Here is a 23,521-nt window from a genome sequence, read left to right on the forward strand (position 1 = left end):
TGTATATAGCATGAGAGTGGCATAGATTAGTTGTCACAATTGAGTGAGAAAGACCTCTGGGGAATCACCTCTTGCAAACCAGAGAAGCTTCTGCTTGCAAAAAGAGAACGCAACAGAGTTTATCTGTTGGACAGATAAAGGACAGCTTTGTCAGGACAATCAGTTGTTTATGGATCACAACATGCAAGTATGTTTTATTACTTGTTTTGCTATTAACAGATCCAATTAAAAGTTTTATGTTATTGCTACAATGTAAACAAAGGGCTAAGTTGTTTGGCTCTGCTAGCCTGCTAGCTAACATTACAAAGTTGATGAAGTGTTTAGCTACGAGGCTCTCACTTTTGTAAGACTGTTCACTGATCCTTAGGAACTTTCCACTCTGAAAAGTCCTTTAAAATCTGTGCTTGCAAAGGGTTTGCACGATCATCTTGTTTGAAAACTTTCCCAGGGTCTGAATCGGGCTCGAACTGGTATGGGAAAATGCCATTGTTAATGTTTAACACGCTCCAAGCAGTTCGCCAATCACAACACACTGGGCCAGCTAACCAATCAGAGCACATTTCGTATTTCAGAAGGAGGGGCTTCATCGAAACAGGAACTTAACAGAGCATCTGAAACAAACTTGAAAGAGAGGTGATGCAATAATATAAAATATGTGAAAAAATAATGCTGAAGACTGGTGTGATGGCTGTTGAAAATTCAGCTTTGAACCATAAGTTACATTTGAAGACATGTATATAACATTATAGTTATTATATATTGTAATATTTCATAATATTACTATTTTCCTGTAATTTTGATCAAATAAATGCAGTCTTGTTGAGCATAAGAAACCTCTTTCAAAAAACATTTGAACTGTACCTGTTTTTTCCCCTTATTTGATCATTTATCAACCTAATTTACCATATCTAAACCAATTTTGCATATACCCCAATTTTGAAGAAATTCTAAATAAAAGAAAACATTTTCCATAGATCATAGCTAGTTTTTTGTGCTTTGCTCAAACACTTCAACACTAATTCCATTCACCCTACAACTACCTTCATTAACACACTTGTGTAAATCCCTAAAGGAAAAACAGCATTCACCTAAAATACACACATCTACAATCTTGCCCATTGACACCCTCTTCCCCCAACCCTCTCCTTAACATATAAAAACACTCACAATTTCGAAACAATCACCCAAACCATTGTTTCTATGCACAGTCAAATGTGACCCCAATGGCCTCTCCACACACCCAAAGATGTGTATTCTCCAATACAATCACTGCTGAGTAAATGAATGAACTACCTAAAGACTACATGAATGCCACACAACAGTCTCTAACGGGGGCCATTACATTCTGATAATGCGAGTCATTTGAGCGAAAAGAAGTGTGCAGTCCCTCATGTCTGCATTTACCTGAAATGGAGACAAAGTCTCCATTACTGCAGACCCATATGAGAGAAGATCATAAGGGCATCAAATCAATAAAATTAAATAATGTAATTCAGATGAATATCTTGGCAGATAGTGTTTGTTCGCTAATGCATCGCAAATGTGAAGAGACGGACTCTGTGCTTTCGGGGCCTGATGAGAATAAAAAGTGATGCCATTATCCTGCTATGTTTTTAAAGGCCACCATCCATTAAAACAGGCAGTGAGGCTTCTGCAAACACTGGGTATCATCCAAATACGGCAAAATCAATTCTCCTGCTGGTTTGTATTATAAATTGCTGCTGCATTTCTATTGTACATCCAGATGAAACAAAACAGATGACCCTTTTAGTCATCTCCAGTTTTCGCCGCCTTCCCTCACTCAAACGAACCAAACAAAAAACACATTTTTGTTTACTATAGGGGTTTGTGATTCAAAACAGACACTCTGCATCTACTGTCATCTGCATGGTCCACTGAGAAGGAAGAGATGATCAAGTGTAGACACTTAACAATAATCAAACTGTCTTACCCTCAGCTGGCAGTGAGAGGAGGACGGCAGCTCCCAAAGCGGCAAATACGACGACCATGGAGGTGCTTTTCATGATGATGGCTTGGATACAAAGCTGTATGGCTGCCTTGGTTGTGTCGTACTCTGCCACTTTTAAGACAACGAAGTGACCAATTAGCGATGAACGCGAGTAGACTGAGGAAGAGTATGCGAGCGTGATGAAGACTTCAAGGCCTCTTTACAGCTTCCTCTTGTTTAAGACCCTGTAATGAAGAGAGAGGAACACTTATTAATATTTCAGATCCATCATCATGACATGTTTCCTTCCTCAGTGCCAGAAAGCAAGCAAGCAAGAAAGGAGGTGGTATTAAAATTCCTTTGCACTTCCATCTTAGCATTGTGACTTGTGAGAGCGTGACCCCTGACCCTGTATCAGAGTGGAGATGTGGAATGGCGGCTCTCAACAGTCTAGGAGGCTGCCTAAAAGTCCACCCAAAACTGAAAATTCTGTCATCATTTACTCACTCATTTTGTTCTAAACTTTTCTTCTGTGGAATTCAAAAGAAGATATTTTGAGAAAGTGTTGTTTTGTCCATCCAATGGAAGCCAATGGTCATCAGAACTGTTACCAACACTCCTCAAAATATCTTATTTTGGAACATTCATGTTTGGAACAAAATGGGGGAGAGTAAATCATGACAGAATTAAAAAATTTTGGGGGGGGTAAACTATCCCTTTAAGGAGTGTCCTTTTCAAATGGCTGGTGTTGGGTTCTGTCCAGCGTTAATAACATAATGTGTCTGCTCTCTCTTAGCTCCTGCTTGTCTCGATGCAATTAGTGGCTCCCAGAGGCTCTGCAGGACTGGGGGCCTGAATTAACAGGCACAGAGAGGGGGCCGGTGTCTGTCACTTTTCATTTGGCCAAGGGGGACAAAGAGCCCCGACCTGCGCCCTACTTTTCACACTTCCCTGACTCCTGGGTAATGGGGAAACAAAAGGCGGGGCTCCCCTGGCTCACTGGGACCCCTTAAGAAAGACTGGATCCCTCTCCACACAGGACCACAGGGCAAGGGATGGAGAGATACGACCTGCAACAGGTTAACAACTTAACCCATCTCTGGTATAATTTTTTTTTTAAAGGCAGTTCACAGGGAGTACAATTATCGTACACAAAGGCTTTTCTTCTTAGCAAACAAGAAAAAACAATGACACAAAAGTAAGAGAATGTTTAATAAATGCTATTTTTTCTCCATATTAAGAGTTTTTCCACACAATTCTTTTTCAGTTCTGTGATTGGTGGTCCAGCTTTATAATTACAGAGGGCCAAGCAACAGCAAAATGGTCATTGCTTTATTCTATTTAAAAGATATTTTAATTTGAATGAAGTAAAAAATAATTTGAATGCCATCATTGGATGAATCAGCATTTGTGAATAACTCTTTTAAATTAATGATTCAATGACTGATTTTTTAGACACTCGCTTGTCGCAAACAAAGGGTAAAAAGTTTTACCCTTATTTTGATAAATACCGTGTTTATACCCAAACTATAAACTTTTATCCTGTTTTATTTAAATGTTTGTAACACATAAATAACGTTAATAACGTTGTTTTTGAAGCTGTACAGCTTTACATTTACATGGCAGTTGCTCTCTCCGGATCAGTGGCAGCGCGAACGCAGATTTGAATGTTGCAGTGTGATAGTCGCACTTTCAAAGGTTAACCAAAGTCTTTGTTTTAAACAGTTTCACATCGCAAGCGTCACCGAAGCGTGAACACCATGTGCTTTTTCACTGTCCATATCAATGAATGAGAGCGTTCATATCAGAAGCATGATGGCCGAAGGCCTCTCACGGTGCGTGTCTACTGGCGCGGATCAGAGCAAGCATTTTCAATCCATTCCTATGGAAGTTGAGCTTTATGCTTACACGCGAGCGTGAAGGATGTCGATGTGCTGGGATTTATTTTCAAGGAATTAGTGTCTGTTAATGGGTGTTGTTACTATAACGTCTTCAGCTAGTCAGCTAAAGATCCTTTCCATCTAAACTGTTTATATATCTTAAGCTCAGTAGTGAATGTTTTACGTGCAGTAAGATAACCATATTCATCCGCACAGTCATGCAGAGTCGAAGCACAACCAAAACAATGTTCTTCCGCAAAATGCATGCATTTGGCAAGAGGGCCAAAATGTTACATAGTGTACCTCTAAAGCCTGTAAACAACTAGAATCCCTTTGTAGTTTCACTATAGGAGAGATAAAGGCCAAAGACTGGTAAAAGAATGCCAGGACTAGTCAGTGCGGAAAGCTTCAGGGCCTGAGGACAGGAAGTGTGCTTAAGGAGAAAGAACAATCCTATCTTGAGGCCCCTGACACTTACATTTGTCAGCAAGATCATTCCCATCACAGTCACAGCACACAAATAATATAGCATAAAGAAAAAGAAAAAAATGAAAGAAAAAAATGAATAGCTCATAAAAAAAAAAAAAAATCTCATGTTTCAGAAATGATTTAAATGATTTCCAATCCAAATCACATAAAGGCATGGTTTGGAAAATCAATTTGCTCTAGTTAAGAACTACTAGAATTACTACCAATGTGGTAGTACAATAACAGAGTTTGAAAACTGGCACAAAGCAAATCCCTGCAGCAGATGGACCACTATTAAATCAGAAGGCAAAGATGCCATGGAGTTGTGCAGCCAAATTGCATAATTTATAGTCTCACTGAGCATTCTTTCAGAGGAAAGCTCCTCATTAATTTCCTTTGAATGGATGAAAGACCAGAGAGATGGGGGTAAAGGTAAAGCAACTGTAGCCACCATATAGAATGACCACACCTTATAGCAAATCACTGAGGCATGGCGTGTGGTTTCTGGGAAGGCATTCCCACAGTCGTCAATCATATGATGCTTGAAAGGGAAGTCACTGTGGAGACAGAAATCTGAGGAAGAACAGAGCGAGCTGTGTCACTCGTTTCCCTAAAGATAATGCTGCTTTGACAGGGCCTTTGAATATCTTTGTTTTTCCAGCTAAGTCCATTTCATAGAATAAATGGATAACCACAAGACGCCAAACATCCCCTTTCAGACAGGTTTTGGAAAGGCAGGTGAGATGAACAACTAAAGGGATCACCCGAGATCCTGTTAAGTCTGTGGTCTTGATCGGTGCACACTGAAGAAATGCATTCAAAACCAGAGCCTTACATGAAAACAAAAACCACAGAGCAAAAGAACAGAAAAAGAAAAAAAATCCGAACATGGACAATACACTTAATTTTTTTTTTTTATTAACTTTATATATTATGTTTATATTAGAACTTTTTAAACATTATTAAAGGAGCATTCGATGATGGTAAAAGTAATCTAAATTGAAAAAAACGGTTAAGTGAGTATACACAATTCAGTAACCAATATCGACCTATAGTGAAAAAAACCACTCTAATATCAGCAGATAACCAATATGGTACTGATTTATAAAGCATATGTAATGATAATCTCTTAAAAGCAATGGCAAAAGTACATCACCAAAACTGTGCTAGTAATTTCTATACCGTCTTCAGAAAAACCCTCACATCACAGCACACGCAAACAACAACACAAACATGCTTTTCACCAACGCCAACCATGCTCTCTAACTTGTAGATTGAGTAAATGTGGTATGTGGATATGTGTGCTGGCATGCGTTTCCCTGGCCCCTCCTGGGGGCCCCTCCTTACAGGCAGCTCTTGCCTCTCAAGTCACGCCGGCCAGCAGGGAGAGCAGACTTCCTGGCTCCACTCTCATTGTTTGCTTGGCTGCTTCTGAGGCTCATCCAAGGCTGGATTACCATAAGAATACTGAAACGTTCCTGCAGAGCACTCCCCTTCCAAACCTCCTGCTGCACTTCTTCTCTCCTGTCCTCCTCCCCCTCTCTGCCCTCCTCTATCTATCATTCCCTGTAGTCCTCTTCCAATATCTCAGTCACGCTCTGCTACCACCACAGCCCTCTCACAGCCTGCCTTCAGTTTCTCTCCACACCTACAGCCAGTCTTTGGTTTGTATCTGCGGCTTACTGGATGTTGAACAACCCTCAAGAGACACACAACATTCTAATGGAAATATAAAAGGGGGATATTGGGTATAACTTACTGTATCTGCCTTGATACCCAAAAAAAAGTGCAGGTGGGTAAAAATGAATCTTTTTGTGGGTACATCTACAAAAGAGAAATCGAGTGGAAAGTGCAGAAAGTTGAAAGGATGGAAACGAGGGCGGAGGTTTGTGGCAACAGACGCAGGGCTCTATCCAGACAGTCGTGGGTTCAAGAACACACTGATGATGGTGTGCGTAGTCTCTATTGAGGTCATGTTGCTCTACCAATCACCCACGTGGAGTTGGTAGTTGGTTTTTACTACTGAGTGTCTAGATGAAACAGAACTACATATCTATTCATGTTGGCTGACACACAATACCAGTCTACAGTTTGCAAACACTTACTCATTCTATATTGTTAGCATTTTTTTTTTTTTACATTTTATTGTAACAGCAAAATCATCATAAATACACAACATTAAAAAATATATATAATTTTAACAGAAAAATACTTTAACTTAGTTTTAATATACACAAATAACACTGATACAACTTATTAAAATAGGAAAAAAATTATTTGATGGGTTTTCTTTTTCAGTACACAAATGTAACAAAATTACAATCCACTTTTCCTCTTCATAGGAAAAAGAGAGTAAGTCCAACTCCCATCGATCCATATGTCTAGACGAGTACTAGACTATAAGCTGCGCTGAGACTGACCGCTTCCAGAGAGACCCATTTCTCTAGTCTCACTTCAACACTAGTGGGAATGCTGCTAATGCTAGCATCTCATTCCAACACAATGTAATTTTACAAACATAAGATTTCCTCACATGGAAGACACACTTTTCTAAAAGTAAGTAAACATGTCTGAGAGAAGTTGTGTTAATGGTGGCTCAGATTTACTGCTGTAAACACTCTCTGTTTGGACTTACAAGCCCTGGGCAGATCCTGGGAAACTTGCGCAGAGGCTGCTGTGGGTTCACAAGACGGCTAGATTCATTCTAGTCTGTAATTACAACATTGAGCTGAAAATAAGGCTTTGTTTAAGCAGATGCACACGCTGCAGCACATTCCACGACCAATGTAGCCTAGCTCTCCACAGAGGGCTTCACGTCACTGAGACATATGGTAGGGTGGTCCAGTTCTGGACAACACACCAGAACGCCCATGCTCAGTTCAACCATCACAGATCAGCTCTGCTGGAAATTAGGCAGAATTGAACAAAATAATGTCCTGCATTACACTCTTACACTCCCATACAAAATATGGGGTCAGTAAGATTTTGTACGAGAATTAATACTTTTATTTAGCATGAATAAACGCATTAAATTATTTAAAAGTGACAATAAAGACATTTAGATACAGATTATATACACATAAATAATGTATCCTTAATACTGTTTCCTTTAATAAAAATTAAAATAAAGCAGCATCATTGTTGAACTGTTTTCAAAATTGAGTACACAAATCTCACTGACCCAAGCTGACCCAAGTATTCAAGCTAAAAACACTGAATACTTCCAAACTGAAAAGACTTGTGGGGCTAGAAGAATTTGCAAGAGCCACAAGCATGTGGACTTCTCTTAGGACTTAGGACTATTTTTAAATCATAAAGTTGTGTTCTCTACCCAGGGATGGTCACCTGAGTTCCCTAATCTACACGTCTTATGAGTGTGAAATCCTGTCTGACAGATCACAGACCACAGTGTGGACCTGTGCAAGCCAATTCCTTTTGGACACGGAGAACAAAATCCATTTTACTAAGTGGCTAGTCCCACTGTGTATAGAAACACATGTCATCCAGCAGGCAACTGAATGTGACATTGCCCCCTTCCCCAAAAACACTAAGTGCAAATTGTTTTGAGCTGAAGGACGTTGCCCTGATGAGCAAAGCATAAAAGTGCACTTCATGCAGGGGTCTCCGATGTCTCCAATTCTCTAGGCAGGACGCTTAATGGCTGCGGCAGGAGGTTCCTCTGTATCAAACAGATCATTTTCACACTCTGCAGAGCTCGTGCTGCCAGAATGTCTGTTCCTGCATGAGCTTACAAATCAAGATGTCTGCCACAAGGTGTTTAAAAGGATGCTATTTTTTCTTTCTTATCCACATAGATTGGAGAGACATACTACGGCACTGCTGAAGATCTTTTTTTCTTATCGCTGTGGGGTGATGGTTGTTTTCAAGCACCAAGGATTTTTGTTGTTTTTTCTCAAAAGGCATTGGGGCATGACACAGAAAGGAAAGAGGTGCTGTATTTTCCATTACCTTCTCACAAATGTCATGGCCGTGGGATGATAAAGAGGTTTTATCATGTGTGGTAAGCTTTTTTCCTGCCTGAGATCTTCCTGCCCCATAGAGGGAGTTTGGTATAAGCGGAAAACGTCAACTTGAGGCTTCTGGGATGGTTCATGTACACAACAAGTCCAGAGTATCCGAATTAAAGCAAGCACTTTTTTAAGAAAACTCCATTTAAAGTGATAGTCCAACCACAAACGAAACTTCTCTTATAATTTACTCACCGCATGTCATTTCAAACCTGTGTGGCTTACTTTATTCTATGACAAAAGAAGTTTCAGCAGTTTTTGGTCATACAATGAAAGTCAACGGGGTCCAAAAAAACAACAATGACCCCCACTGACTTTCATTGTATAGAATCTTCAGGATATTCTTGTGTCCACAGAGGAAAGTAAGTCATAAAGGTTTGGAACGAAATGAGGATGAGTAAATGATGACAGAATTTCCATTTTGGCTAAACTAACTAAGCCTTTGATTCAATGAACTTCTCCTATATTTTCCAAAATGCTGCAACATAAATAGGCCAATCTGTTAAACTACTAAATGTCTGTCATTTTACGACTTCATATTGAGTTTACCTAATTACAGCAGCAGGAAGAGCAGTAAAAGCCTTTGTTCCTCAGTTAAAGAGTGACATCTGGACACTTTGATCCCAGATCCAACAATCAGTTTGTTTACATTCGCTTTAAAAAGTTCGATTTTAGTCGGAATAAAACAATAATTTGTCTTTTTAAAATGTAAACCATTTAGTCTAACTGAATTCATGCCAGTCTGTTTATTTTTTGTGAAGTTGCACTTGCATGTATGACCCTGTGCACCGTCTATATACGAGTATTGACCATGTGTTATGGACAGGCTGCTAGCGATGAACTGATTCATCATATGGCTTTCTATTGTGCCACATGTATTATTATGATGGTGGTTATCTGTACATTTTAAGGTAAAAAGGCAGATTTTAGTAATTAAAGTAGGTATATTAACATCATATCCCTTGATGAAATATATGGTTATAAGTTGTAAAATATACATGCATCCTGTATATATTTTTCACTGTAAATTTCTGGTTACCACAGCTGCCAGTTTTTTTTCTAGCGTAAATTTAACACAATTTCTTTTTAAAGATACATATATAAACAGGTCAAAACACACAGACAGACCACATAAAACAGGTGGTAAAAGTATTACAAACAAAAACCAGAGTTAGTTGACAATATCACTTTCCATTATGCTTCATGTGCATGGTTGAAAGTTTTCCTGCTTCTGCTTTCTGCAAATGTTCAACTGCATATGAAATATTCCATGCCTCATCTCAATGTAACTTAGTTAAATGTGTGTGGTCTGTGTATTAGTGTAAGTCAGTACAAGAACGGATTTGTCTGAGTAATTGTATGGGAATCTCAGGCAGTGTGAGTGCAGTTTATGAATTCAAAATTGTACGGCGACAGGGCAGTGTGTTTGCCCAGAAACCACAGTAACGAAGAGGCTGGAGAAACGCGCTGGAAAACTTTAGAGCTGCCCACAGGCGAAGGCCCTGTTTAAAGTCTGGCAGATCACACGGCCTCGTTCAGCTCCACATCCTTTGCAAACATGTGGCTGCAATTGAGTGGAACAGCCCCTCCCTCCAGCCATCCATCCCAGCAGCCCCATGTAAACATCCCAGGTCCATACAACTCACTACATCACAGACTGATTGACCCATGCCTCAGAGCGACATCTAAACTCGCACTACAGTCTAATCAAAAGTAAAGCCCATAAGTACCTGAGAAAATCCCAACAGTGATCCAGTCGATGTGGCGGTATGGAGTTCTGCATGTAAACATGGTTATCATATGTCGTGGGTCATTAATGCGGGGGGAACGGTGAAGGTGGGCTGCAGGGGGATCTGGTCTCTGACAGACCAATCAAGCGCCAATAATTATGAGACAGGAAACCCGCTGATTGTGTAGGTCTGTCTCAGGGACAGGGTTAAGGGTTAATCTCTTGGCTTCGGTAATCAAGGTTGTTGTACGCTCCTTCTCTCCCTACGAAAATACAGCCAAAGTTGGAGGAAGTAAAGAAAACTGCAGAATAGAGTGAGTCTTTGAAAAAGAGGTGACACTCTGGTAACAGAGCCGAGCGCTCCAACCATTTACCGGCAGTTTAATCTCACAAAGGCTTCTGTGATATACGACAGACCACGATTTACAAAAGAGAAAAAGTATAAAAACACACAGACCAAAGGGAAAGGAATAAATTCAATCAAATTAAAGGAGAGCATCATACACTAGTCTGCAACAAAAAGCAGTAGGTTCTTACCTCACAGGGTAGCAAGTGTAGCAGTACATCATGATCCGGGGTACTCATGAGTGTCAGTATTAAGAGGCTACTGTCTGGAGCTGTATCTCAAGGTAAAGCCACAAACTCCCGTGAAAAACCTTTGTAGTACCTAAAGAGACATGGAGAGCAAAAAAAGGATGATTATACAATCTGATGAAAAACTAATGGCCTGTTGACAGCTGGTCACTTCATGCATTTTTACTGATCTGATAGCTATCTAATAGCTTAAAACGGTTCCATTTACACTTGGTCAAATAAATGTGTCTCCGCAAAATGAATAATAATACATTCTGGTTAACCTTCATTCAATTTTGTAACATTTAGCAACAAATGAAAAAGATCTCATATAAAGTGCATTTTTATAAAGAGAATAGAGCATCTGTTCATTATATTATTCCAATTATAAAATGTAACCATGTTAAAGAAATACATTGGTAACTTTTTGGTGTGTAAACAAAAAAAAAATAGAATAGTCTTGACTGTTTTCTCATGAGTTGTTTTAAGACACTTTTAGTGTGTCACAGTTGAACAACTGCCAAATCACAACTTAGCAAGAGATAATTTTTGCATTTTCAGAATTACTTGATTTTGGATTATCAAAAAAGAAAAAAGAAAAAAGTAGGGCGGGGACTTGGTTATATGCATCAGTTGTTGATTGGATTTTAAGATATGGCCACAGCACTGCAATAAACACGAGCTTACAGGCGGCGTTAAACATTAGGAGGTCAAGAAACACAAGGATGAATTGTTCTTGGAGGGTGCTTTCACAATGGCAGTTTAGTTCGAAATGGGGCACGGTTCACATAAGAAATTGGTAATTAAAAGCCGTCAAGTGGACCTGAGAGCGCACTGGGGCAGTGAAACCAAGACTACCTGTAGGAGATGGTCTGAGTTTGGTTGCACTCGAACTGTGGTGCGATTTGCGTGAATGTGAAAGCAAGTTGGACTTGTTCAGTGCGCACTTGTTTAGAAAGTAAAGTAACCTGCGCATGCATTTTAGCCAATGATGACGTCATTAGTTCAACAAAACGCATGTAAGGGATGACAGTGGTGATGATTTACCTTGGACACGAGCGCAAAAGAGCGTGAGTGCAATCGAGCGGCAAATGAATGGCTTGCAATCCACTGGCTCATTAAAAAAAATTAAAATATGTTTGCAAGCAGCAGATATCCTCCGTCATGCGACAGAGTGAAACTAAATTTGGGTTTACTGTGTATAATAGCACCAAATTAATTTAAAAAACTAAATATATTGACCCGCGTCCCATTTTCTATCATGCACCGTGCACGTTTGTGATGACATAAGATGAATGCAAATGCAGCTGGGTTCAATAGAATCAAGTTGAGTGTGAAACCAGACCAACGCTTCGAGTGAAACTGGGAACTATCGCGCTCCGATTCGGACTTCAGCAAGCATGCCCATTGTGAAAGCCCCCTAAATGTTGAAAATGACCTTTAAACTGCTTCTAAAAAGAAGTATAAAATAAAATGCCACCACTGCTCACTAAAAACCACTTGTGCAGCCTAAGATTAGTTTCATATTTATACTTCATGTTTAGACTTAAGTTTGAAAACTGAAAGTACATATTTGCAAGTGAGATTTAACAAGGTATGATATGTGTGCTTCAAACTCAACCATATGACTTTTGAACCACCAAAAACAGAAGCTTAAATGGTAATGAGAGAAATTGAGAGGGGGGATTGTTTGATGTCAAGAAAGTTCATGTCAAAAATCAACACGGCAAGTCACTAAATAACACTGAAAATGTCACAAAAGAGATCCCAGGATTAAACTGAACTAAGACGTGTGTGGATTAGCGCCAAACGCAGGGCAGAAATGCTTCTTAGACAGAGTGTCACCAAGCCTGAGACATTCATATCCACATAGGTGCCAAGAGGATTTGACCCCATTGCCCTCACTGAGAAAGAGGATTACAACTTATTTCCCAAGTCCTGGAATGTTGACTTCTTCCCAAATCTGAAGCTTTAGGGATAATCGTTGAAATATGCCTCATCTAAAACAACAGAATCAAGCTTCAGATTAGGACAGAAGTGTGCAGTTTATAATCAGAGAGCCTTGCGTATGCACATCTCCACACTCTTGACCAGAAACATGCGACTTGATTTGTGACACTGTTTTGTTGCAGTGCTGAAAGTTGAGCGACAGCTGTAGGAAGTGGAAATCAAACATGAAGATTCCATCACTGCTGTTAATTCCAGAGGGTTTAGTAAAACCAACAGGAAAGCACGAGGGTGTATAAAAAGCAATTGGGGCTCTGAGGGGAGACTAATACGATCAAAGCGAACGATCAGCCATAGCTAATTGAAATTAAAGCCCATGAAATGAGAAGGTTAGCGTGGTTCACTGAGGCACTGTGGATGGGAACACAGATGCCTTGAGGGAGGACTCAACTGTGCCTGCAAAGCACCCACTCATTCTTTTTGCATTGTGGTTATGATATTCCTTAATGTTTGTGTTTTTTACAAGAGCATTCAGTCACGATTCAGCTTTGTGGGATGGCAACAGCTAAGCTTTTCTGTCAGGACCTTTAGTTTTGTGAGAAGACAGCAAACTTGTTTACTGTCAAAGCCACAGGCTTTAAGCACAATTTAAAACCACCAATGAGCAAAAAGCCAAAATATATTGTTGAAAATAGCCAGATAATCATACCAAGCCTAAATGCGAACTATGTGAACTAATGTGAACTATATGATCAGTCAAACAACCACCGGATGTTTCCTTTTGTGCTGCTGAAACACTAATGGCGCTTTTCCATTAACAGTACCAGCTCGACTCGGCTCGGCTCGCTTTTCGCTCCGTTTTCCATTGCAGATAGTACCTTTACAATAGTACCTGGTCGTCATAGCGACGCCGCAGGATACTGCCATGACTTAATCTTTTACGCGAGACGTGCGAGACACACCCGCTACCCAAACACACAGGACAATGGAGGAAATCGAGTGTATGCTGTTTTTGGATGTTTTTGATGTTTTTTAGTCAGGATACTCCGTCTGGCGCGTGCAATGATGACGCAGTGAATAGTGACGATTCTCTCTGACCAATCAGCAGTCTGCTGTGTTTTCACGTCACATTTTAGTATCGCCTCAGCTCGCCTCAGAACCTCGCCGGAGGTGGTACGAAAAAAAGTACCTGGAAGCAGGTACAGGTACAACTTTTACACAGTGGAAAACCAAACAGAGCCGAGTCGAGTCGAGTCGAGCTGGTACTGTGTAGTGGAAAAGCGCCATAAAACAGTCCATTAAGATGTGCGACTGGCAAAGTATAAAGAAGAAAGGCAATAATTAACCCTGGGCTCACAATAGTTGAGTGATGATGACCACCATGTAACACATCTGTTCATATTCACCATTTAGGAACTCTTACTCATTTCCTCTACAAAGCAGAGACCTATTATGGAGGAAGTCATTCAATTACAACCAGCCATTCTCCATTCATTTAGGTTATGGCTCTTAAGCAGATAACACAATATGTAGGTTTTAGCTCATGATGCTGTATAAGACCTTCAGCTAGCCTTATCTCCTTGAATCTGCAATGTAAAACAAAAGTAATATTAGGCTTACAACCTACATCTGCACAAAAGGACGTGAATGCGCAAGTGAACTTTGCGTGCTTGTCTGAATGTATAACTCCGTTTTGCATGTGCTCTTCCTGTAACAACAACGCTGAAACACGACGTGCAACTTAATTAAACACAACGAATTTACAACATTCTATAACAATAGTGTTCTCATTATAAGGTTATTTAGATGGCAGATTGCTGCAGCACATCTTGCACTTTACTTTATTTGTATTACCAAAGTGATTCAAGGCATCACTTCATGCTTCATGGTTTCACTTTAGTTCGCTGTTCTGGACGGCATGCTGTCTAACGCTAAACAATCAGATCTCAGGTACCACCTAAAATGCCACAGTAATCAATCAGAAAAAGATAAGTCACGGCGATCATCGTTTTCATGATCGATTGTCACAGTCATGTTCGAATACACCAGTGCTCGTGCCTGCCCATACCTAATATATGAAACAAATTCATATAAAAGTAAATATAACTAATTCTATCTAATGCTTTCAAGACTGACACGTGATATTCAAAACATTAGTATTGAACAACAATTCACACATCACAAAAAACATTTGAGCAGAATAGAATCAAAATCCCTAACTGTTCCAAAACTCTCTCACACTGACCCCTAGCCATAAGGGCATCCTTATTGCCAAACCCTGGGGTTCTTTGCATTTAACCTGTATGCAGAAATTAAACCGTTTTCTTTGACTGTGATGGCTGGACGGGTCTTGCTGGAGGGCTCAGTGCTAATGAATGTTTTTTTATTGAGGGTTTTGTTCAGGTTCAGCAGTGCTCTGAGCACATGCAAAGTTCAGACTGAGAGTCAGACTCTGGAAATGCCCCTCTTTATAGTTGTGTGGTTCTGTGCAGATGCCAAACACATCTCAGACCTGACATAATGCGCTGCAAAAATGCAGACGGCATGGTTTGGGAAGTTCTTTCCATAATAAAATGTCAAATATAACTACCCATGCAAAGCAGAGGGAAAAGATCCAATACTCAAACAATCAAAACAGTATTCAAAAAAGGAATACTTTGTAATTATCCAAATTAAATCCAAATAATGCAGTGAACTTTTAAACAGCACTAGAATAATGTTGTCAGTCCCATATTTTGTGCTTAATACGACTGGGTTCATACAGCATTCTGCTTTTTACGAGCTGCCGTAGGTGCGAGGTTGTGAGACACGGCTCAAACGTACTCTCTGCAACCGGTTACAAAGCATTTAACGCTGTTGTTGGTTATTTAACATATCTAATGGACTCATTTATTGAATAATGCGCTGTCAATCGTTGTAAAACTTCTCAGTTTTATTGGCAACGCCATGTTAGGTTAGTAGAATATGGTTGTGACTGCAGCTCGTTGATCATACAGCCGAATGAACATATTCAAGCCTATACTTTAATATCCTGAATGAACATAACATTTCAGGATTCACACAAATTTCTGCTGTAAATCCCCAAAAATGACTGTGAACGCAGCCATGGTAAAAAGCTTTCCTAATTAGGCCTACAGTGCATACACCTTATCTTTTGTGATAAATGATATAATTAGGTAAAAGTTCATATAGATTACTTAAGGTTATTATTTATTGGTAAATTAACCAAAGTATTAATCGACTATTTAGAAAATAAACAATAGATTAACCCTAAAAAAATTTTAGACTTATTGATTAATCCCCCCCCCAAAAAACCAAAAAAAACGGTAAAAAAATATTTATAAATTGAGTTCTCTTTCACATCTTCTTGCGCGCTTGAACGGACATACACAAAAAAATTATATCAAAATGCCCATATTGGCAAGTATCCCAGTAAACACAGTATGTTATGGCTTAAGTGAACATAAACATATGAGAAAGAAAACGTATTTTCACCTACCTGAAAAACCTGAAAAGCATTATTTCATTTGTTTGTTTGTTCTATTGTATTTATACTATTGCTCGTAATATGATTATTAGTATTATTTTATTACTGACCGTTTACTTGTCTTTATCAATATTTAAAATGTATATGAGTTAGACTAGTAGTTTTGGTGTTATAACCTTATTTATTAAGGTTACATTGGGTCAAAAATAACAAAAACAATAAGCAGGCCTATTTCATTTTATTTATTTATAACTTTTTTGTGGCGGGGGCCAGTTGAAAAAATCCTTAGCATTGAGCCCTGGGATCATAGTGGCAGGCTTTAGTTATAAGTCACTACCGGATTGGTATAAAGGAGTAGAACTAGATGGTAGATCTCAACATTGAGGTCTTGGCACAGCAAATAATGGACGTGTGAGTACTTTGCACGCTCAGCTAACCACAACCAACTCTGCTCTATTGTTCTGTGTGGTCACAACAAAACGCTCCTGAAAGACATGGCATTTTCTATACAGAGACGGATAGAGAGCGACATGGAAAAAGGTATTACATAGAGCTCTACCCCAACATGAGGCTGTAAAAGGCTTAAAGTGCAATTTAGTGTTTTCTGTGCAGTTTCTCTTAAGTCATACGCCAAATAGTATTTATGACAAACTCAACCTGCATGCATGAAAGATGTGCTTCGCTTCGAAGTAGTAAACAAGATATTTCTTAGTGTTATTTCAACCTGAAACAACTTCTGTCCTTTCTCAAAGCTTCTCAAAAGAATCATTCTTCACTTGCCAACAGCATATAGGCCATTTGCAGATTTGGCATTCATTAAGATTTGAAGATAACATTTAGTGAGAAAAGATTCACCAAGCGGGGACGTGTGCTCCACCTTTCCATGCACTAAAAAAGGGAAATAAACAGCCTGACTGTTACTGCAGAAAGTGATAAAATCTCCACAGACTCAATTTCATTCAGCAATTCAAGGCCGTGAAACTAGTACTCCTCTGGTTTTTCACTACCATGTCTTATTACAGCCAAGGTTAATTACACAACCGAAAACTGAATAGACTGGATGCAACTCCTTGAGTCTTAAATGGATTAGTTCATCCAAAAATTCTGTCATCTTTTTTTACCCTAATGACACTCAAAATATGAAAGATCAAATTTAATAATGCTTGTTTGTGTTTTGCTCATATAATAAAAATCAAAGGGGGTTAATGTTGTTTTGGACCCCTTTGCCTTTAAATATAGACTAAAATCTTGAGGGTGAGTGAATGATTTCAGAATTTTCCTTTTTGTGGGGTGAATGATCCCTTTAAGCAAATCAGAGCATGTAAGACTAAAAGCAGCTTTCCTTAAAGAAACATTCTTGTCTGATTCAGCTTAGAGCGCACAGGGACCGAAACCTGACTCTTTTACTCTCTCTCTTCCCCCCTTTCCATTCTCCCTCCCTCTTCTCTTTCTCTCTCCTCCCCCCTTTCCAAGGAGAGGCTCTTCTATGGCCAGACGAAGGCCCACAGGCTGAAAAATAAAGAGCGAGTCATGCATGGAGGAAGCGGGCCACCATTTCTCCTTTAAATACAGCCGTAACGATATATAAATAAAGAAAGCCTGGCTCTTAGGGAGAAAATTAGATTTGTTTCTCTCTTCCCCTCCCACTCCAGGCCTTCTATTTTAGTTGCAAGCAGAGCACAGGCCTTTTTCTGGCCTGTGGCTGCAAGAGCAATTCAGATGAATTTTTTCTGCAAGAAGTGGGAGGGGTGCTGCTGGGGTCATCGTTGTTTTTGAGCCCACATCTCGCACATAATGCCCGGTCTCAATATATTTTGCAGTATCGCTTCCCAAGTAAAAATATGTTGGGATGTCTTAATAAACAAGAGGAAAAATACTGGTTAGTTTTTTTGTAATGTTGGTGTTAGATAAGACAACTCTCTTTATTTGTTGTGTACTTGCATACATTTAATGTGTATGATTATCCAGTGGATTGTTTAAATAGGACTACTTGACCTGAAGCATGTTTATAAAGTCAGCCCAGCCCTTGAAACAGGAATTCACATTCACATCTGTGTCAGACAGATTTGTCTCAAGTCTGTTCATTCTCACAAACCATTGGCACCAAATGTCTTTTCATTTGCATCATGTTTTGTAATCTACTGGCATGTTTGTATTTATACTAAACTAAATGCAAAAGTAGGATTCACACCATAAGCTAAACTCTCACAAATGAGTTAATTTAAAAAATAAATAAAAAAGCATATAAATAGCTTTATTCAGACAACAAAGAGTTGAAAGAACTTTGTTTTGTCACACCACAGACCAATGCAGGCAAAAGGAGACCCCATTTAGAAAACACACAGTGTGCCTTCCTTCATTAACATTATTCACACTTGCCAACATGCTATCTCATATCAATATCTCCACAATCGAAGACTTTCAGGATATTAAGTAGCAGAAAGTGCCCTGTGTTTACTTGAACAACTATTCGTATTCACGACAACACAGAGAGAGGGAAAATAAACTGTAAGCATTAGGTCTATTTGTGTTTCCGAACACTGCCACTAAAAAAAGAGAGGGCTTCTCAGAAGAGCCAAGAGCAAGCACAGGTCCTCTCTAAAGGTTCTCTGTTTTTCATCTGGAGTTTTTTGCACTTTTTTCCCTCCACAAATCTGAAAGACCAATACCACGGTAAATCAAGATATATGGAAAGAACTGCCTCTCTCTGATTTATCTCTGTCTCCATGTTTAATTACCCCTAGGACTAATCATGGGTCTGTTCATTCTCTAGGTGCTATGGACCAAAAATAAGATTTATACTTTATTCGAAACATCCCTCTAAAACAACAGTGTGAACCTGAAAGAGTTTGCAAAAGAGAGGAATAAATCCCATATAGACCAATAGCTCATAGTTAAGGGTGTTAAAATTTGACACAGAAAGTTGATTTAATTGTGGAAACATTTTTCCAAGAATGTAACAAAATTGTTACTTTAAAAACACTCAACAATAAGAAAACAACTAAGGGAAAAGGGCAACAAATGAGACATAATGATTGGTTGTTGATAATTGGTTTGACCCAATATTCAATGTTTTCAACTTAATCAGTTAATGTTTTTGTTTTTTTATATGAGGTCCATTGATAAATGGCATAATTTTATGGCAGCACCCAAAAACAGTAAAGCAATGTAGAGCCCAAAACAAAGATCAAAATACATTTTTTGAAATTTAAATCACAAATGTTTGCATAAATAACAATAGCAATAGTAATTATTATTGTTGTCAATGCAATAATCATAATAAATATGATGTTTTTGATTGTTGTAGTCATGCTTATGTTATGAAGAAATGTAGCCATAGTTCTGGGGAAATTGGTTATTGGATACTTTGACATAATAATAATTATAATCTTTATGTAGGCTATCGTTAATGCAAAGACAACATACCCCACTAATAAAGGACAAACTCTTTTTAATTCAACTACTGACAACGGCCAATCCGAGCTACACAATAAGCAGGTAGTCGTGATTTTACACGATGCATGTTGGGACTTGACAACAAAACCCAAACACAGATGTTATCGAAGCAACACCAAACAAAAATACAATAAAAATATGGAGCAGCAACGTAGACAGGAATTAGCTATTTAATTTACGTTTGCTTTATGAGAACATGGCTGTTGTAGAAAAAGCATATAAAATGACTAAAGGTCTAGAATAAGAAAATAGCAGATAAAAGAGAAAAGAAGCATTTACAAACACTGTAGATAATAAACCCGTTGTCAATTATTATATTAACTGTCTTACTCATTTAAAACGTCAATTTTTTTGGCAAAACGAAACCATGACAAGAGAAAACAAACTTTCCCCTTCCACAACCGGAAAGAAAATCATCACGCAAATATCCGGAATTCCCACTTACCTTTTAGATGAAGCCGCTAATTCAACTCAAAATCCATCCAAATTAGGACTTATGACTCGTGACGAAGGTCTACTTCAAAACGCGAATTATAGAGACTTTCTGTAGTGAGATTTTCTCCTGGTTTCGTGGACGTTTTTCTCCGGTTTCTTTCGTTCTTTTTCTCTGTAGTTGTGCCTCTGTGTAGAGGGAACATTCCACTCGTGCACGTAACAAGATGAGCCCTGATTCAATTCTCCAATCACAGCCGCGCGCTGCTTCAGTCCTCCAATCACAGCAGCGCGGCTGAGCGCGAGCGTTCCACACGCAGACCCGCGCGGTGAAAAACAAGCTGGATAGACGCGCTGGAGAGAGAGAGGATGGATGAATGGGAGGGGGTCGCCCAAAAATGAGAGCCGCGGATGCCATCTGGTGTCAACACGAGGAAGAATATAGTAGTAGTTTCACTTTTAAGTTTATAAAGAAGGCTACCCTACAAGTAATAAATAATTAAATACACACATATAAAATAGGTGTCCGCTTTTTTATATTAGTAAATGTACTCTTTAGTAATTTGTTATATTTAATGTACATAAATGTAAGGGAGAAGTATGAACTTCTACACAGAGGAGGTAAGACAAGAGTGAATTCATTCTGAATTATAGTACCATCTACAGGTCAGTATTGGCGTTGCAGAAACTGCCAGACTCTTCATAGGGTGTGAATTTAGATAAACAACGAGCATTAAAATACATACTTCATAAGTTCAAAGGTTTGGAGTCGGTAAGATTTTTTAAAAATGTTTTATTTATTTTTTTGTGATTGTTTTTTTTATTTGAAATAATAACATTACAAATGTTGGATGACAGCATGAATACCAATAAAAAAATTAAAAAACACACACACAAAGGACACAAAGAAGGGTACCTTAAAGGGAACATACAAATAAACCCCGGCAGCCAATTACAGCACAGAATAATGCATCATCAATTTAAAACAATTCTTTGCTTGGGCTGTACTACTCCATATGTGAATGCTGCTTAAATATAGTAACAACAGATGCTGTTTTCTGCAAGTGTTTTTTCTCCTCTGACACTCACCAAACAGATTCAGTATTCCTCAAAATTAACAAAAATGCACAATAGAATACAATTACAGAATTGTATGCAAATAATGCAATGATTTAATACATAAAACATACTTTATGGATTTCTCACTTAATCTACCAGTGTCTTTGCTGCTGACCTACGATGATTTAATCAGACAAATCACCACAAATGACTTTACTTTAGTGCTTGAATTTCAAGGAATTTCATTCGGATTTGAGGAACCCTGATAAAATGTATCTGAATTCCCATTAGGATCCAAGTTATTATAAATATTTCAAATGGATTTTCTTCTGGATTTTTACTAGGATAATAATTTTTTGCCCTTTTCAGATGTTCTGAGCTCACTAGATCCCAGCAGATGCTGCTTCACTCCAACCTCAACACCTACCTGTCTGAAAACTGCAGTGGTGATGTGTGTATTCTGTCTGCTGTGCAGTGGATCAATGAAAATGCACAAGGATATATCAGTAAAAGTGCTCCTGTCCGCGATCCCAAGAAGGAAAATGTTTCAATGCAATCAAAAGAGACCTTCACTAGACTCTTGATCTACAGCCATCATATCTACAATAAGATGAAGAGGAAGAACATTCTGGAATGGGCAAAGGAGCTGAACCTTTCTGGGTTCAGTATGCTGGGAAAGCCTGGTATTGTGTGTGAGGAGGGTCTGCAGTCTGCTTGTGATGAGTTCTGGGCCAGGTATGAATTGAAATCTAAACCAAATCAATAGGGTCTACTCTTACTCTTTTGTGAACACGCCTTTTGAGTGCAAACTCAAAATACCAAAGATGAGTTTAATACCTAATTTAAAATAGGTTTTGTTTGTGTGTGTGTGTTTGACTATATACTTGTTAGGTCCAAAATAAGGATCTCATTTATTATGTTAGGGGCCTGTGTGTGTATGCGTTTCATGGCTGTTTAGATGACTATAAAATATTTCTTGAACTTAGACATATGTTTAAGTGCTTAAATTTGCTAATATAAGTTTTAAACCCCCTGATATAGGAGATCTCCCAAATTCATATAGGCTACAGTAGATTAACTTTTAATTTTGATGGTTTAATGTTCTCTGCAGCTAATAATTGACCGTACTTTATGGTTGACACAAACAATCTTAGTTTAATTTTCAAATAGTTATTAATTATTATATTATATTAAACTACCGGTCAAAAGTTTGAAGGAGTTTTTTTTTTATGTTTTGAAAGAAGTCCCTTATGTTCACCAAGGCTGCATTTATTTGATAAAATTACATTTATAAATGCAAATAAATGTATTTGATATTACAATTTAAAATAACTTTTATATTTAAATATATTTTAAAATATATATTCCTGTGATGGCAAAGCAGATTTGTATTATTGGTGCATTTTTTTAAATATATTTTCAGGGTGAAAGTTTTAACATGGAAAAGAATTACGATTCGTCACAGAGAGGATGCCCCTTTTAGTGGAGCGGCTAAGTGCTTATGTTTGGCAGAATCGTTCAGTTTATGATACAAGCGTGAAAATTGGCATGAGCAGTCTCCATGGGTCACTTGACAAGAAAATTGTCCGAGCCACTTGAAATTTCAAGATGGTGGCCATTTTTCAAGATGGCCACCACCTTAGTGGAGCAATTAGGCTTAAGAAATTATTTAGTTGGTGATACAAGCATGAAAATTGCCATGAGCCTAATTGCTCCACTAAGGTGGTGGCCATCTTGAAAAATGGCCGCCATCTTGAAATTTCAAGTAGCTGTGGGTGGCTTATTGTCTAGTGACCATCAGAGACTGCTCATGCCATCTTGAAAAAAGAAAAATCTTGAAATTTCAAGTGGCTCGAAAATTTCTTTGTCAAGTGACCCATGGAGACTTCTCATGCCAATTTTCACGCTTGTATCATAAACTGAATGATTATATCACTTAGCCGCTCCACTATTTGGAAAACAGCTCGATAGAGGAGAGAACTGACTCCCTTCACAAGTTCACTGGATTTCATGAAGCCATTTTTGACCCTAACGGGACCAGAGGAAACCATATGGACCTTGGACAGCTTTATCAGTTCCTTAATGACAAAGGATGTGCTGATATCTTTCAAATGTACTTTTGTGTCTGTTTGTGTGCACATCATTTCTATTTTTGCCTTATTTTTAGGCTAAATATTGAAAACATTAAAAATGTTAAAACAGGAAACCAATTTTATAGTAAAGGCAATGAAATGTGCAATCCAAACACATAAGTAAGGGTTGTAGTTCTGCATCACTGTTGTGTCTAAAGGATGCATCTGTGTCATCAATCCTCAAATTTCTTATCTTCATAAAGATGGTTTATTTCACTGTGCTGTCTTTGGAATTTTTTCTTTTAGCAATTCACTTCAAATGTAGTTTATCTTTCTTTTATGGAACACAATGTTGTTCCGACAGTGTTTTCTCTCTTGGTGCATTATAGTGCCTGCCCACTTTTTCAGTGGCGTTGGTTCTGGAAGTATTTTTTCCATTCAT

At 38.5% G+C, this 23,521-nt stretch overlaps 2 protein-coding genes and 1 long non-coding RNA gene across 3 annotated transcripts in view; 2 read left to right on the plus strand and 1 right to left on the minus strand.

Annotated features, from left to right (window-relative positions):
• Positions 1-20,174, minus strand: part of bmpr1ab (bone morphogenetic protein receptor, type IAb) — a 36,067-nt gene extending 15,893 nt beyond the window's left edge. The window contains exons 1-3 of the mRNA XM_082151757.1: positions 19,962-20,174; positions 10,591-10,720; positions 1,952-2,193 (exon numbers count right to left, since the gene is read on the minus strand). Of these exons, the coding sequence (XP_082007883.1) occupies positions 1,952-2,024 (73 nt within the window). The 5' untranslated portion in view covers positions 2,025-2,193; positions 10,591-10,720; positions 19,962-20,174. The remainder of the gene's footprint in view (positions 1-1,951; positions 2,194-10,590; positions 10,721-19,961) is intronic.
• Positions 1-23,521, plus strand: part of LOC309485128 — a 300,702-nt gene that overhangs the window by 58,034 nt on the left and 219,147 nt on the right. The window lies entirely within an intron of this gene.
• On the plus strand, positions 21,363-23,355 carry LOC309485640 (RWD domain-containing protein 2B-like; the record flags this gene model as incomplete). Its single annotated transcript, XM_082152572.1, has 3 exons — positions 21,363-21,742; positions 22,431-22,489; positions 22,979-23,355. Coding segments are annotated over 3 exons (720 nt in total), but the record flags the coding sequence as incomplete, so codon positions are not given.

The sequence above is a fragment of the Leuciscus leuciscus genome (genome assembly GCF_965113295.1).
Source record: "Leuciscus leuciscus genome assembly, chromosome: 21".
Lineage (NCBI taxonomy): Eukaryota > Metazoa > Chordata > Actinopteri > Cypriniformes > Leuciscidae > Leuciscus > Leuciscus leuciscus.